This window comes from Rhamphochromis sp. 'chilingali' (genome assembly GCF_963969265.1).
Source record: "Rhamphochromis sp. 'chilingali' genome assembly, chromosome: 15".
NCBI classification, from domain to species: Eukaryota; Metazoa; Chordata; class Actinopteri; order Cichliformes; family Cichlidae; genus Rhamphochromis; species Rhamphochromis sp. 'chilingali'.
This window is the reverse complement of record NC_137942.1, coordinates 11,395,245-11,410,095: the sequence shown is the minus strand read 5'-3', so window position 1 is coordinate 11,410,095 and position 14,851 is coordinate 11,395,245. Positions and strand designations below refer to the sequence as shown.

Below are 14,851 nucleotides of genomic sequence, written 5' to 3'. Positions count from 1 at the left end.
AAAAAATTGTTAAAGGTAAAATCAGCTGGAAAGAAGTTTCTTTGCGGAATAGTGAGAAAATAGCACCAATATGTCATAATTTTCCTCTTAAGTACACACAGAGACTTGTGTAAAAATGTAAAACTTTATTGATGCATTTTTCTTTCCTCTTTAGCCAGTTAAGCTCTTCCTGATTACTAAAAACAACACGTTAGTGCTTGGTTCTCACATTTCTCAAGAATACTGTTAAAGAAACTGATGAGCTATTTGGCTGTGGTAACACTGCAGGCAATAGACTTGGCCAAAGCATTGCATGGGTACGCAAATACTTCTTTGCACTGATGATCTGTGATAGATAGCTTTTCCCTTACTTTCAACAATCATAAAAAGTAATGGAAAGGTGAATGTGGAAGGCAGAAAAGAACGTACCAACTTTACAGCAGCATACTGTGGCCACTCTGGTACCACAAGTGATATCATCTTCTCAGCTGTGCTTGGTGTGCAGCATCTCTGTAAGTAGAGAGTTACAGGGCAAATCTCCTTGAAGATGGCGCTGGTACAAATAGTCCTCAATTTGCAAGCTAATGCTGCGAACTTCAGGCAGCCGAAGAAGCAACTGGCCAAACTTGTCACAATGTCCTGGATGATTTTGCTGAGTGTACTCCATCAGCGCCCTGTTGACTCGCTCTTGAGTTTGCTCTACCTGCCTGCGGTTATGCACTGACTTCACATCTAGAGCAGAAAAAAACCCACACAACACAAACATAATTAACGTTGAACAAAAGCTACATTGGATATGTGTCTTCGAGGAAAATTGCTCACCGGGGTTAAATAGCACCAGGTATTTGAGACAGACAAACTCGTGTCTGTCCAAGTGGAGTGCCTTAAGTTTGGATACTAGGTCTTGGGTCCTTGATACCAGGCTACTCAGTGTCACTCCTGCCTGGGAAATGATGGTTGACACCTCAATCTGCATCAGAATAAGACAAAGAATGTGCTCATTATTACTTTCATTTCTTTGAAACATTTCTAAATGTAAGAATGCAGCATTTTAAAGTAGAAACCTGTTGTCCTGTGACCAGATATATGCAGCCTTCTTTGCCATACGTCACTTGTCTACATAAGTGATCTAGTACCAGCAGCTCACTCCAACAGCTCTGCAACAGCACCATTTGGTCTTCCACCTATTGGAAAGATTTTGTGTGTATTTGCAAATTAAAGATTATACTGGATGGCCTCAATTAAGGACGCATGCATGTTAAGGAACAAATGGGATAGATCTACTCTAACAGCTAATTAATCATTGTATCGCTAGAAAAGTGTTATTAATTTCATGTGTATCCCATGAGTTAATGGTTCCTCACCATCAGCTCCTTAAAGAGGGAACTGTTTCTGGCCCACTCCACTAGGCAAAACAGAGTCTGGTCAGCCATTTTGCACATAATGCTGAATGTATTCAGACGGTCGTGCTTGCCTCGGTTGGCCTGTTCTCTCTGAAGACTGGCCAGAACTTTGGCATTCAGCTGGCTCTCATCCTGTTCCCCTTCCAGCAGTTGGCTTAAGAAGTTAGGTGTAAGCGCTGATGATAGAGGGTTGGTTGGTGTTTGTGTGGGAGCCTGGGATACAGGAGTGGTTAAGCTTTTTGTTGAAGAGGGCGATGATTCTAGTGTACTTCTTGGTGTGAATGAGCTGTTTGGGGTTGAATACACTGTATAGTTTACAGGAACTGGGCTGTAGCCAAAAGGCACTTCCAACTTCTCCTCAGGGTGTCCAGGGAAAGTGCAGTGGTACAGTCCAGGGTAAGGCAGGGATGGAGGAGTAAGACCTCTGTTTGTGTTCACAGTGCAGTCCAGAGACATGGGTTCACTTGACTGCCCCATGCAAGAAGTATACATGTGGGGTTGATTAACAGCTTCAGAAGTTAATGGATGACTGATGCAGCTGGTTACCACCTGGAGGTCATTTAGAGCGTGGGGACCATGTATTTGTCCAGTTTCTACCTTAATCCTGTAGGGATCAGTGTTTGACTGGTGATACACCTTTTGCTGTTTCATTTGTCTGTCCCGGCGGTAGAGGGGCCCAAATTTGTTCCTGCCTCCTCTCATACGATCTGCTCTGACCGCTGATGAGAGAACATCAAACAAATATTTAATTATAAACAAAAATATGTAAAAGATCATCTTTAAAAAATTACAATCTCACTCCATTTAGAGTTTGCAATCATTTACATAATTTACAATCTGGGTCAGCACTGCTTTATGAGTTCTTAGATAAGTCTCAAGGGAGGCAAAAAAAACAACCTTGCGTATCAGTGAAAGAGAAAGCCTGTTGCAACTGAATGGTCTACAAATTAGCTGTGAATGAAGTGGTGGCAATTTGGTGTACCTTCTTTCTTCATACCCACAGCTAAACACTTCTGGAAGCGGCAGAATGGGCAACGTTTTCTCTGAGAAAGGTTCATGGGGCACCTCTGTTGCTCTGCACAGGTGTAATGTTTGTTGTTTTGCACTGAACGTTTAAAGAAGCCCTGCAAAGAAAATGAGAGAGAGGGAACCTTTATGCACACCACAAAACCATAGATATCTACATGTGCATCATTATTGTCGTAGAACTACGGGACATGTATCTCTTAATATATCTGTAGTACCAGATTATAGCTACCTGGTGTTTAATTCAAAACCATTAATGTGTTATTTATTGTGGACTCATAAGTCACTTTGGTTTTGCAGTTAACAAAGCTAAGATGACTTTTGGTGGCATAACAGAATGCATATTTTGCACTGCCCAAACCTTATCCTTTACCTTGCAGCTCTCACAGGTAAGAAGTCCATAGTGGTATCCTGACACTTTGTCTCCACAGACAGGACAGTTGTCCTCTGAGTCCAGTCTACTCTCTGCCTCTGTCTTTTGCTCCTGAGCTGAGGACCAGTAATATTTAATGACAAGATTTACATTATGACACAAACTTCACCGTTTGAGGGTGTTCTTCTTCTTCTTCTTCTTTTTTAAACAATGTTTTGTTTCAATGATATGCAAAGCTACTGCTTAAACTGAATACACTTTTCATATCAAATATGTGATGTATATAATATGTTGGAAATTAGTATATTTGGTAAGGTTGCAAGGAATCATGTGTGCCGTGCCAAGTATAATATTTCAAGTCATCTAAAACAGGAGGATAATTAGCAATCAGACATGAGTTAGAATTTTGTAAATCCTGAGTGGCTAAAGAGACTAGAATGCTGTGCTGCTGAAGTGTAAAAGTGTCATCTAACAGGGTTTATTGCCCAGCTGCTGAAAGAACAGTGGGCAGGACCATCGCTTTGCTGTAGACAGTACCTTATCACTGGGCTTGATTTGCTTGACTATGATCACAGATATGACCCTTACATAATATCCAGAACTATTCTCTCTATCTCCTCTATGACAGAAGGGAATCTTCTGGGAACCACTTTAAAACCTTTTTGTTTGTTTTGTTATTCTAAATGTGTTTTTTCAAATGAAAGTGACTACTGTTTTTCATAATATACATTCACAGACAATGTTAAAACCTGCTTCAACTTTCAAAGTATGAACTTTTTAACACAGGTAGTTTCACACAACATTTTTAAAATATATCTATTGACACCTACATACCAGTTCACTATTGACCCATAGCCACTTTCATCTAGTACTCACATGTTGATGATCCCTCCAAATTGATCAAATCCTCTTGATAGTTACCAGGGTGGTGAACAAGAGGCTGGTGCTGCTGTAGGTGATAACCTGGTAGGTCCATTTTAATAAGTGGGACATTGACTCAGCCCAGTTTGAACTTCATTGTAGCAGAGATCAGGAGACCGCAGACACTGCAGGTGGCAGGTGAGCAGGCCCAACCAGCGGCTGTGGACTGATCTTGTTTAAGGCCTACATGTGGACTTCGATCTATAGTGAGTGTCATAAAACCTCTCCTGATTGGCACTCCTACCAGCTAGTCTGTCAGCAAGCAAGCCAATCAACCACACATAGGTTGATAAGTCAAATAGCCACCTGCTGGAATCTTCCTGTAGTGAAATCATGTCAGTATCATTAAGGTACTCTGAGCTCACCTGATAAGAATCATTTAGTACACATAATCACTTTATTCAAACTACAGACATTCTGATTTTATTTGTCATTCCCTCCATTATACTTGTAATTCTGAGCTGATAATGTAGGGTTTGGGTGAATGAAGATCTGATGCTAGGGTCAGTGTTATATAAAAGACTCAAAATGAATTTGCAGTGACATGGAAATATAATTACACAGGTTTTACCAGCAGAATGCATTGATAATTCTATGCAAAGATGTATTCTAAATTAAAAGAATAAGGAGGAATTTATGCCTTTATTGCCTTTATGAGCAATATTTATTTAAAAGAGTATCAACAGAATTATTTAACTTTTGGATAGTTTGATGAATTGGTTACCAACCTAATGATCAATCTCTTTCAAAGAGCCATAGTGTTGAAAATGAGAAATTTAGTATAGTAGGATTTCTTTGTATTCTTTTAAAATGTAATTATTGGTCCATTTAACCTCTTTATGTAGTGTTATTTATTTAAAACCCATCTCAGAGTTGTTTCATTTAATTAGTGTGTAATGTCAAAGTAATTAGCTGACAGACATCTAGAATGACATCCCAGAAATGTAGTGGGGTATTTGTATTTGTATAAAGTAGTGTTTCCTTTAAAGTATGCATCAGTGGATAATTAAGTAGCAAACAATGTATCTCCAACAACAGCAACATTATATATTCTTAGTATAACATGAGAAAATCCTTTCAGAGAAGGAGAAACTACAGACAGCAATTGTAATATCCAAAATTTTAAACTATGCTACAGGTAATAAGAGGCTACAAAGCAGTAAAACGCATTAGAATGTTTTCGTGACCTTTATTCCAAAGCCAAGGGCAGGTGGTCATGGCACCCATTAACTAGTAAACAAATTATGACATTCCAAAGAAAAAAAAAAGGGTCTCTTTACTTTTCTAAGTGGCATGTTAAGCTCCAAGGGTGTAGATTTGGCATGGGACATGTCCCCACCAATATCCAGCGATTATTGAATTGTCCCCACCAATAATTTGATCTCTTCGAGTAAAGAAAAACAAATTAAAAAAAAAAAAAAAAAAGCGATCTGTCAACGTCTCATTCACCCAGCGGTGCAGAAAAAGTTAAATTACGTTCTCTACTGGAGTCCTACGTCATGTGACAAATATGGCCAATGTGATTGGCTGTGCCTTTCAGGGAGCTCTGTTTAGTTTTAGCAGCGGCAATCCTGCGCTGCGAGGACCTGCAAGGAGGAGAGGAGGATGGCAGCAAAAAGAACCTGGATATAAGAAAGTATTTTTCAAAGAAACCTGTAAGTCACTTAAAGTCGAGTTCACTCATAAAACCTGTCCATCATAATAAAGTTACAGGCTATGCAAGGCAATACATGCCAACTCTCCGGTTTTTTCTCGGACAATCCCGAATTTCAGTGCCCCTCTTATTACTCTTTCTGGGTTGCAAAATAAACTTTTACAATTTTTTCAGGCGAGAATGTAGCTGTGCAAACTTCAAATATCTGAACCGGGGAGAAGAGCAAACTCCCGGCACATCGTTTTAGGCTTTGGCCCACGTCAGTCTAAAATTGTATGTAACCATGAATAACGTGTTACCATGTCCACTAGGAGAGACTGGACAGTATAGATGTAAAACAAATATGCCAGCAGTTTATCTCAGTTAATGAGAGGAGAAGGCCTGTGTTTGGCTCCTTCACATAGTGGACACTGAGTTGTTGTGTGGGACACCAGTAGTCCATGTCTGTTGCTGTAACAGTAGTTCATGTTTAGAGTAAAACATCCCAGCTCACTGACTTGATAGGGGCAATAGTGTGCCTAAAATGTTGCATAATTTTGCTAAGAGATCTGTTACTTTGTGGTAATCTTAGATGAGTAGTTTTATGGGCAAAAACCACCAGGTCATTCAGTGTTCCCTTAGTGCTAATGTATCAGAGATGTTGGTGTAGTATAACTGAAGAAATGTTGTTAAGTCCTTAAAGTCATATTCTTTTATTGTCATGACTGTATTTTAAGCTATTTTTATTTTTGTATGATATCTGATTTATATGGAATATGGTTGAAGTAAACTAAAGTATAAAATACTTAGTCAGTCATTTGTTTAATAGTAATTTAACATTATATAATTCACATATAAAACTATGAATTGTAATTTTAAATGGTTTAAAAGCATGTAGAATAGCATATGTACCGGTAAGCAAGTATATCTCCCCCCCCCCCCCCCTTTTTTTTAATTTTTTATCAAGAAGCAAAGACGAAAAGGAAAAAAAGGGCTCGGTGGTTGAATCATCCGTCCCCACCAATACCAAAACCAAATCTACCTTGTTAAGCTCACAGCCTTTGTTCAGTGTCCTCCTTCCTTCATTTAAATGCAAAGTACTGCAAAAGTAGCTAAAATATGCAAAGACTGAAGCCCTGGGAAGCGTTTGGAATTCTGGATGCAGTTGTGCAGCCTAATAGTGTCATCTAGTGGCATTGAGTAGTACTGCTAAACACGACTGCGATTGGATACTTGTGGGTTATTTTTTTCATTCAGTATTGTCACTGCAGCTGTTGTAAGATCAACAGAGGTGGATTGATTAGAAAGAATCAAGAGTCAATGCTTAAAGTTTTATTAAAAGAAGGAAATCACAGACAAGCTGCTGTTAATCCACAGGTATACGGTGCATTCAGCTTATATTTTTGCATGGGTCTTACAATTCACAGTGAGTCAATTAATCTGTTTCCTCACTGCTTTTTTCTTCACACACCGGCTCATCCTCAGCAACAAACCAGACCTCGTTGTGGCGGTTAAACATCCTCATTGGACTGCAAGAAACATGAAAGACCACACAGAAACACGGAACACGGGGACGCACACAGACACAGATTCACATTAGAATAATCAAGAAAATAGTTTAAACTGAAGCTGTTTTTGATGATTTCGTTCACATGTTTTTCTTCTAATGATGGAGATTACTTTACCTGTTGTATCCAACAGCACAGTGGGATCCTTTTTTGTATTTTGCTTTAACTGAATCAAGAGTTTTACTCAGGTCATTAGCATTACTGCTGTCAGAAAAGGTCGTCATCCATCCTCCGTAGCTATATGCATACACTTTCATATCTGGAGTGTCAGTGATGTACACCTGCAAATCATGATGAAACTATCTGTCATCAAATAATTTCCTATTAAATATTTGCCACTATTTTTTTAGTTTAAAAAACATACGTCTGAATTAGTAGGTTTGGGAGGATTTTCCTGATGTTCCGTCGGCAGCAGGAAACTCATTGTGTAGGTGCCCATTTGCCAAAATCTCTTGTCTGGTATTTTCACAACAACAGGACTGGTCATTTGAATTTTCTTTCCTGAATGCAAACACAAATATGTTTTTTGGGAACTGAAACAAACATCACAACGAAGAAGCACACAAAATGCAGAAAAGAATATAAAAACACGCAGGTTTTCTTACTAAAATATCCAATAAAACCACGAGACTACCACTGCTCCCTGAATATAACCAAATACAGTAATTATGTTTGGTCAAAGGCCATTTTAAATTTAGACGTGTCACGTGTTCAAAACTGGCTTAAAACCCTCACTATATATAGATTGTATTTTATGAAAAGAAACCCCATTTACAAATAGCTGTTATCTGTGTTCATATACACGGGGTTAATAGAGTATTGAATGTGAAACACAATTAGATAAACACATACGCACCCATCTGGTTCTCACCACTGATGTATTTGAACAGTCGATTAAATGCTACTGGCATTGCCATTTCCATGAAGAAGGATTTCTCATTAGTTGAGACCCATTTCACAGAGTCATAGTGACGCACCTGAAATACATGAACAAACATATTTTAACTGGTGTTTTTATAACTTTGCTACACCTAAAATATGAAAAAAATATTTTACCTCATAATCCTTGGTCTTACAAATCAAATCGAACAGCAGGCACTCTGGTGTCTCAGTGCAGAAGCTTAACTCAGAGGAGTTGCTGTGAAGTTACAGAGGAAAATGCTTTTTAAAGAAGTTTTACAAGTCCATAGCAACAACTACCTGCGATAGGTATTGACTAAAACTGTGCTCACTGTCTTCAGTTCAAATTCAGGTCTCTTACCCAACTCTAGCTTCAGCTGTTAGAACCAGAAGAAAACAAACAAGTCCTGAAACAAAAATCCTGAAAGGCACATTTAAAGTTACTTTGCTTGTCTATTTGATTTACTTCTTACATTATATAGGGTTATTTGCTTTAAAGACCTTGTGGAAATTAAAATTGTACTTACATCTTGGCTGACTGTTGTCTGCTTTCAAAAATGGAATGTCTGCAGTCTTGTCCAGTGCTCTGCTTATAAAGAGCTGGTTATGAAAACTGACCACTCCCTAAAGCTAGAACACAAAACATCCAAAGGAGTAACAGAGGGAATACAAAACAGTAACAAGAGAATCTGGCAGGAATTATGTGCTGCTTAAATGTTATGAAACCTCTTTCATAACATCCAATAACATCTATCAAATTCAGATGATTAGGAGATGAAATATTATCTCTACTATTCTGTACCAGAGAGTTACACAGTACAGCATTTAACATAAGCCCTCAGAGTGGAGCTAATATTTTTCACTAATTTTATGCAACATCAGGTGAGGGTAAATTAGACTAGTGTTAACAGTTTTGTAACACAGAACATCAGGAACATAAAATATAACAAAATAAGGATAATTAAATAAGTTTCAGATCCAGTGGCTAAACTTTGATATAAGTAAAATTACCTTTGCAATAATGATTAGTATTAAGTGGAATTAATATTAGGTTCAAACTTGAACAAATCGGATCCCAAGAGTGCCACAACAGTCTGTACAAATTGTGACTGAACATCATGTGAAGCATTAGCTCAAATATTCAAAATGAATAGTTCTCATGCAGTATTATTTTCTTTCACATTGTGAAAAAATGTCTTAGGTTACCCCCTGGCACTGGTATACACATTTAAACAGAGACAAGGAAGTACCTGAGACATAATGATGAACCATATTAGTGTTCACGTCTCAAGAGAATTCACATTGTACCTTTTGTTGGTACAGATCGTGTGATATGTGTTTTGTACCCTCAGAACACCAAATTCTTCTTGCTTGTCCCCATTCGGTGTCATGCAACCTGAATACAACAGAAACTTGGATTTAAATGTTTGTCCTTTTGTTAAGAAAAAGAATACAAAAAAGAGAAAATCCTTAAACTTGAGTATTGAGTTAGTTGTTGGTCTTATTGTTGTAAGTCTGCAGTTCTTGCTGGTTGACTGTTATGTAGCTACTGGGATACTTAATCCAACCCTTGTTCTTTCTAACTGTAAAGCAAATAAACATCTGTCATGCAAGAAGTAGTAATCCTAAACTGAACCCTTTTTCATCTTAATAGTGCCGTGAGCCCACAGTGCGCAGTGTGGTATTTCCTTCCTTTTACTAGTCTGAAAGGACCCATCTGGTTCTGCAGATGTGTAGAGTATATTTAAAGCATTTGAGCATGAAGGTTTTTTTTGGGTTTTTTTACGTGTGCGTTCAAGCTGACTGGTTTGCCCAAGAGGAAATAGTCATTGCTATCATTCAAAGCAGTGTGAACCCTATAAATATTATAAAAAAAATAATATGATTTTATTCTTTTCAGGACCAATTCATGTAACTTGAAACAAATGTCTCCACTTCTAAACATGCACTTCCACGTTATTGTCTGTCATAGTTACCTCTTATAAATGCTAATGTAAACTTTAGGGTGAACCTCGTGCCAAATAACCTTTTCTTTTCACAGAAAAATACAAACAGTCACTAAACTAAACTCTAGGAATCCTTATTTATGATTTTCTTGTTTGTCATTCATGACAAGTAAGTTTATAATTTATAGACATAATGCCTTATAAATGTATGCTAAACTGACAGGAGTTGGAAAACCTCTCTTTGTAAAAATGTCCTTTAAATACTTATTAAGAGCACATTTCCTATTGTTATGCAACAGCTGAACGGTACAATGTTTTCCCCTGCCAGGGCAGAATATCAGAATATAGCACAAATGATTAACCTTACAGCGACATTACTTCACGTGACTGTATGTATATATGTATATACTCAGAAAGATATACAATTTTCTCTTTGCCTTGCCTGTGACACTGTGTTTTTGTCTGTGGGTAAAAACTTTTTTAAACACAGCCCTTCTACGCAAATACTCATATCCATCCATTGGATATTCTCAGCATTTGCACCTCAAATATAAACAGACATTAGACGAGATTCAGAAAAACTGCTTCATTGAAAAGAGTGATTTGAAACTAAGGAAAAAACACCAAGTATGTTGTGCAACTTCATAGATCCTGTAACACTAACACATTATTACTTCACCTTTTTGAGTCAGTTGCTGAACTATTTTCAGTAATGCGTACTGTAACCATTTCATTATAGCGGTAACCTCTGAAGCCTGTCGATGTAACCTCCAGCTCTGAGTTCAGGAAAACAAGTGTGACCTATAGTGGTTACAATGACGAACTGCAACAGCATTTTAAATAAGGGTATGAATGTGGTATTTTCCATGGACTACAACAGGAGACCTAGATCTCGTTTTACAGTAAACTTTGTTAACCATCGTTTTTTTTTAGAACATTTCGATTTACATTTATATAATTAATTAACATTTTTAAGGGCATAAGGCTGCTACAGGAGCAGCAACAACCACGGCGTGGCTGCTGTTTTCAACGGAGCTGCTGTTGGCTAAAAAAAACTACAACACCCATGTACTGCGTCGGCCTGACTGACCTTAGATAATCACTGGGCTTATGTAGCCGTGTCCCAGTCTTGCCTCTGCTCTCCGAATGCTGCGCTACGAAGTTGAGTGAGCTACTAGTTTATTACTGTCTCTTTATTTCTCATATCCACTGTTGTGAAGAAAGCGCTGTTCGCTCCACAGGTTGGTATATTACAATATCAACTACAAAGAAAACTACATGCCTCTAGGGTTCGACTTGAATGTGGTTAACTCGTCCTGTAGGGATTTACAGCGTCTGCTGCAGGCTATTCATTCTGCAGTGATAGTTTATGTTGACTCACTACAAATTGTATACCAAGTACTTTGCTTTAGCACAGTGTACTTTATTAATTAGCATTGAACTGTTATAGTGTAATTATACTTAAATGTGTTACGGAAAAAATATTGTAATTTTTTATTTTAATAAATTTCTCTTGGGATGCCGTGAGACTTAATATATAACTACAAAGCAATACTATCTTTAAAAAAACAAACAAACCCTAATGTTAAGAATTATTACACTTGGTCTCTAAACGTGTTATTCTATTCTCTTCATAATACCGCTTCTTTAAAATAACTCTTTATAATATGTCCTTATGTGAATATCTGTTGGTTCCATTCTGAATAAAAAGGTGTTGGGCTTTGGTAAGGCAGACAAACATTCCAGCACACATTAAGCAGATTAGCGCCAATGTAATCTTTTAACAAATAACAAAGGCACTCTAGTCTTAATATCACTTCACATGGACACACAAGAAGTGACCTTTTGTTAAAATTTTTTTTAAGTTAATTAGTAAATTGTCAACCAGTGCATTATGTGAGTGATCAGTTTTTGCTGTTTTATATATATATATACATACATACATATTAAAAAGAAGTATTTAACAGTAACATTTCTTCTTTTTATCCAATTCATGGTAAAAAACAAAACAAAACTCCAACTAAGCTAGATGTATATGCCAATAGAGTGATTACTACAAAGACTTTACATTGGCTGAAGAATATTCCTTTAATAACATCTTTAATAATATTTCTCTTTTCTCAACGTTGTTTGACTGACCAGTCAAGACCACCTGAACCTTTAGGTCAAAGATCAACGAGCATGGCAACCCGGAGGGTGCTGGTGACTGGGTGTTCTTCTGGCATTGGCTTGGCTGTGGCTGCACGGCTGGCCAAAGATGAACTGAGGCGGTTTAAAGGTCAGCTGATCAGTCCTTGCTTATAGTACAGGTAGGTGGTAGAAGTAACCATCATTGCTGACAGTCAGTGTGTTCCCTCTTTATCTGAGGCAGTGGTTGCCACCATGAGAGATCTTGGGAAACGGGGACCCTTGGAGAAAGCAGCAGGCGATTCCTTAAACAAAACCCTCGAAATCAAAGAGTTGGATGCCTGCTGTGAAACTTCCATCAAAGAATGTATTAACAGCTTGCCGAACAGACGGGTGGATGTTCTTGGTCTGTTTTTCCTCCATCTTGTAGATAAGCTTTAATTGAATTCAACATTTCTTTTTACAAGTATACAGTTTGAAAGCATAGTGTATTCTGTTGTTACAGTAAACAATGCTGGTGTTGGCATGATTGGGCCGCTGGAGTGCCAGAGTATCGATGCAATGAAGGAGCTGTTTGACACAAATTTCTTTGGCCTGGTGCGTCTGGTGAAAGAGGTGTTGCCTGACATGAAGCAGCGACAGAGTGGCCACATTGTGGTGATGAGCAGTGTCATGGGACTACAGGGTGTGTTTGTTTGTGCTGATAAAAAACTTCAGAACATGCATACAATGTAGAAAAAACTAAAAGCTAACATCTTTCATAATATTTCCAACCAGGACTTCTGTTCAACGATGTCTACTCTGCATCCAAATTTGCTGTGGAAGGATTTTGTGAAAGTCTGGCAGTGCAAGCAATGAAGTTTAACATCAAGTGATTACATGTCCTGAAACATACTACAGCATTAAAAATGCAGCCAGCCCACAACTAAAACTTGAGTTATCAGTAAGCCCACATTGGCAAAATATTAAAAACTTAATGAGTGTAAAGGGACAGTGGTCTTAATGTTATGTTTTTTTTATATCCTTGTTCAAAGGACAACTCTAGTAGAACCTGGCCCTGTGGTGACGGAGTTTGAAAGGAAAATGTACGAAAGTGCTGAGAAGATGGATCTATCAGGGACGGATGAAGAGACTGCCAGGATATTCAGGGAACTTTACCTTCCATACTCTAAAGAAATCTTTACTTCTTTAAGTCAGACACCAGAGGAAGTGGCTGAGGCAAGTGGTTAAAATTGTGTTTTTAAAGGTACGGTAAAATAACATGTTTTTTAGTGAAAATTTATGAATGGGCCTGAAGCTCGGTCCTCTCTGGCACAGAGAGGCTGCCGGGAGAGCCCGCGGGCACGCCACTACAACCCCCTCTGGCCTCTGCTCCGTAGCTGCAGGGTGACCTCTCGTTTGGGGCTCTACTCAGCTCTTCCCAGGAGGGTGGCACGGTTCCCCCCTTTTGGTGGTCCTCCTCGGGTCCTCGTACTCTGGGGCCTCTGGATATCTGGGGCCTGGATCTCCTCCATACCTGCTTCATGCCCTGGGGGACGGGGCTGTGCCTCCCCACACTCCCCAGCAGATCGTTACATGGAGAAACCTTTGGAATACAAGCATGCTGATCCACACAGGTGTGCACACAGGTGTACACACGGGTGTTCACAGACGCGGACTACACCTTTCTTGGCTGCTGCCTCAAAGCACATTGTGCGCTGTCTATCTTGCGTGCTGCACAATATCGTTTAATGTTTAGTATCTACTGTTATCTACTGCTAGCTAGTTTATGGTGATGGTGCTGTATTTATTATGTTGCTCTTTTTTTTGTTTGCTTTCTCTTCTGTTTTTTTTTCTCCATACAGGTGATCCAGGTGTTTTGTTTGTTTTTCTTTCTTTCTACCCCCCTTTCTCACCGTCTCTTCTCCCCTTTGGTTTTCTTTCTCTCCCTCTCTTTCTTTCATTCTTTCTCCCTGTCCTATCCCCCAGTTATGTCTGTCCCGTTTGTAAAATAAATACATAATTATAATAAAGGTCAATCAAATGGACCAATATGGCAAGGCCATGATGATCCACTTGGTAAAATAAATCCGCTTGGCATCTTTCTTGGCCTTAAGACAACAATTCTGATGGCTAAAGATCCAAACGGGAAACAAAAAAAAAAGAAAACTTATGAATGTTTTAATTTTTTTGCTTTTATTTTTCAGCAAACAGTTAACGTGATCACAGCCAAGGACCCTCCTCTGCGTCACCAGACCAACAAAGTGTACATGCCCATGACTGCCCTCAAGCATGCAGATCCAACTGGCCAACTGCCTCTGCACACATTCTACAAGATGATCTTTAAACATGACCGCGTGTTTAGTGCTACGCTGGGGGTTCTGCGCCTTCTGCAGAGGAGGGCAGGAAAGAAATGATTCTGTGAATATGAGGATTCTATTGTTGCACAGATTAGAAGTATTATTCACGTGAAGATAATTCTCGAGAGCGATAGCTATGACTTTAGTATATTATATTTTATTATATTATACTATATTATTTTATTTGTAACACCCAACTGTAAGGTGATATATAGTTTCTTTCTGAGCAAAAGTGTTTATCATTTTATCAGTACAGTAGTAACTGAAAAAGTTGTGTTTATTACTAATTTGTGTAATATTTATGTACTTAACTGTCTACTAAGATTTCTGTCATACTCTTAATTTTAGATAAAACAAGAACTACTACACTGTAATGATGCTAACAAAATCTAAACGCAAAACTATTAAAACGATGTACTTGATTATATAAATTACATGCCTTTGATTTAACCTTTTTGCAGATATAATACAAGAGTTGAGTCGATCTTAAAATAAATGTTGTGAATGCAAATAATAAAAGAGCAATGATTTAACATTTGAAATTAATGTTTGGGTCTCACCTCCACTGCAATAAGTTCCTGTGAATAGTCCTAATTGTATTTTGAGCAATCCTAGAGGTAAACATAATGTGGAAAA

General features: G+C 38.2%; 3 protein-coding genes across 4 annotated transcripts; 1 reads left to right on the top strand and 2 right to left on the bottom strand.

Annotated features, from left to right (window-relative positions):
* Positions 1-260: 260 nt before the first annotated feature.
* Positions 261-3,861, bottom strand: nr5a5 (nuclear receptor subfamily 5, group A, member 5). Its single transcript, XM_080906039.1, has 7 exons — positions 3,658-3,861; positions 2,782-2,897; positions 2,365-2,506; positions 1,344-2,101; positions 1,044-1,163; positions 802-949; positions 261-711 (listed from the first exon to the last, which is right to left on the bottom strand). The coding sequence occupies exons 1-7, from the start codon at positions 3,755-3,757 to the stop codon at positions 464-466; spliced, it is 1,632 nt and encodes a 543-aa protein (XP_080762165.1). The 5' UTR covers positions 3,758-3,861; the 3' UTR covers positions 261-463.
* Positions 3,862-6,673: 2,812 nt separating this feature from the next.
* Positions 6,674-10,977, bottom strand: soul5 (heme-binding protein soul5). 2 transcript variants are annotated; one of them, XM_080904662.1, is made up of 9 exons: positions 10,840-10,976; positions 9,112-9,199; positions 8,331-8,433; positions 8,165-8,224; positions 7,960-8,041; positions 7,760-7,880; positions 7,268-7,404; positions 7,021-7,184; positions 6,674-6,864 (listed from the first exon to the last, which is right to left on the bottom strand). In XM_080904662.1, coding segments are annotated over exons 3-9 (660 nt in total). In that variant the 5' UTR covers positions 8,333-8,433; positions 9,112-9,199; positions 10,840-10,976; the 3' UTR covers positions 6,674-6,770. The 2 variants fall into 2 exon arrangements, with proteins under 2 accessions (XP_080760788.1, XP_080760789.1); XM_080904663.1 differs by lacking the exon at positions 9,112-9,199 and having other exon boundaries at positions 10,840-10,977.
* On the top strand, positions 10,852-14,637 carry LOC308410985 (retinol dehydrogenase 8). The gene is made up of 7 exons (XM_080904661.1): positions 10,852-10,990; positions 11,892-12,027; positions 12,121-12,282; positions 12,382-12,561; positions 12,654-12,747; positions 12,911-13,094; positions 14,063-14,637. Exons 2-7 carry the CDS (start codon positions 11,931-11,933, stop codon positions 14,270-14,272), a joined length of 927 nt encoding a protein of 308 aa, XP_080760787.1. The 5' UTR covers positions 10,852-10,990; positions 11,892-11,930; the 3' UTR covers positions 14,273-14,637.
* The last annotated feature ends 214 nt before the right edge of the window (positions 14,638-14,851 follow it).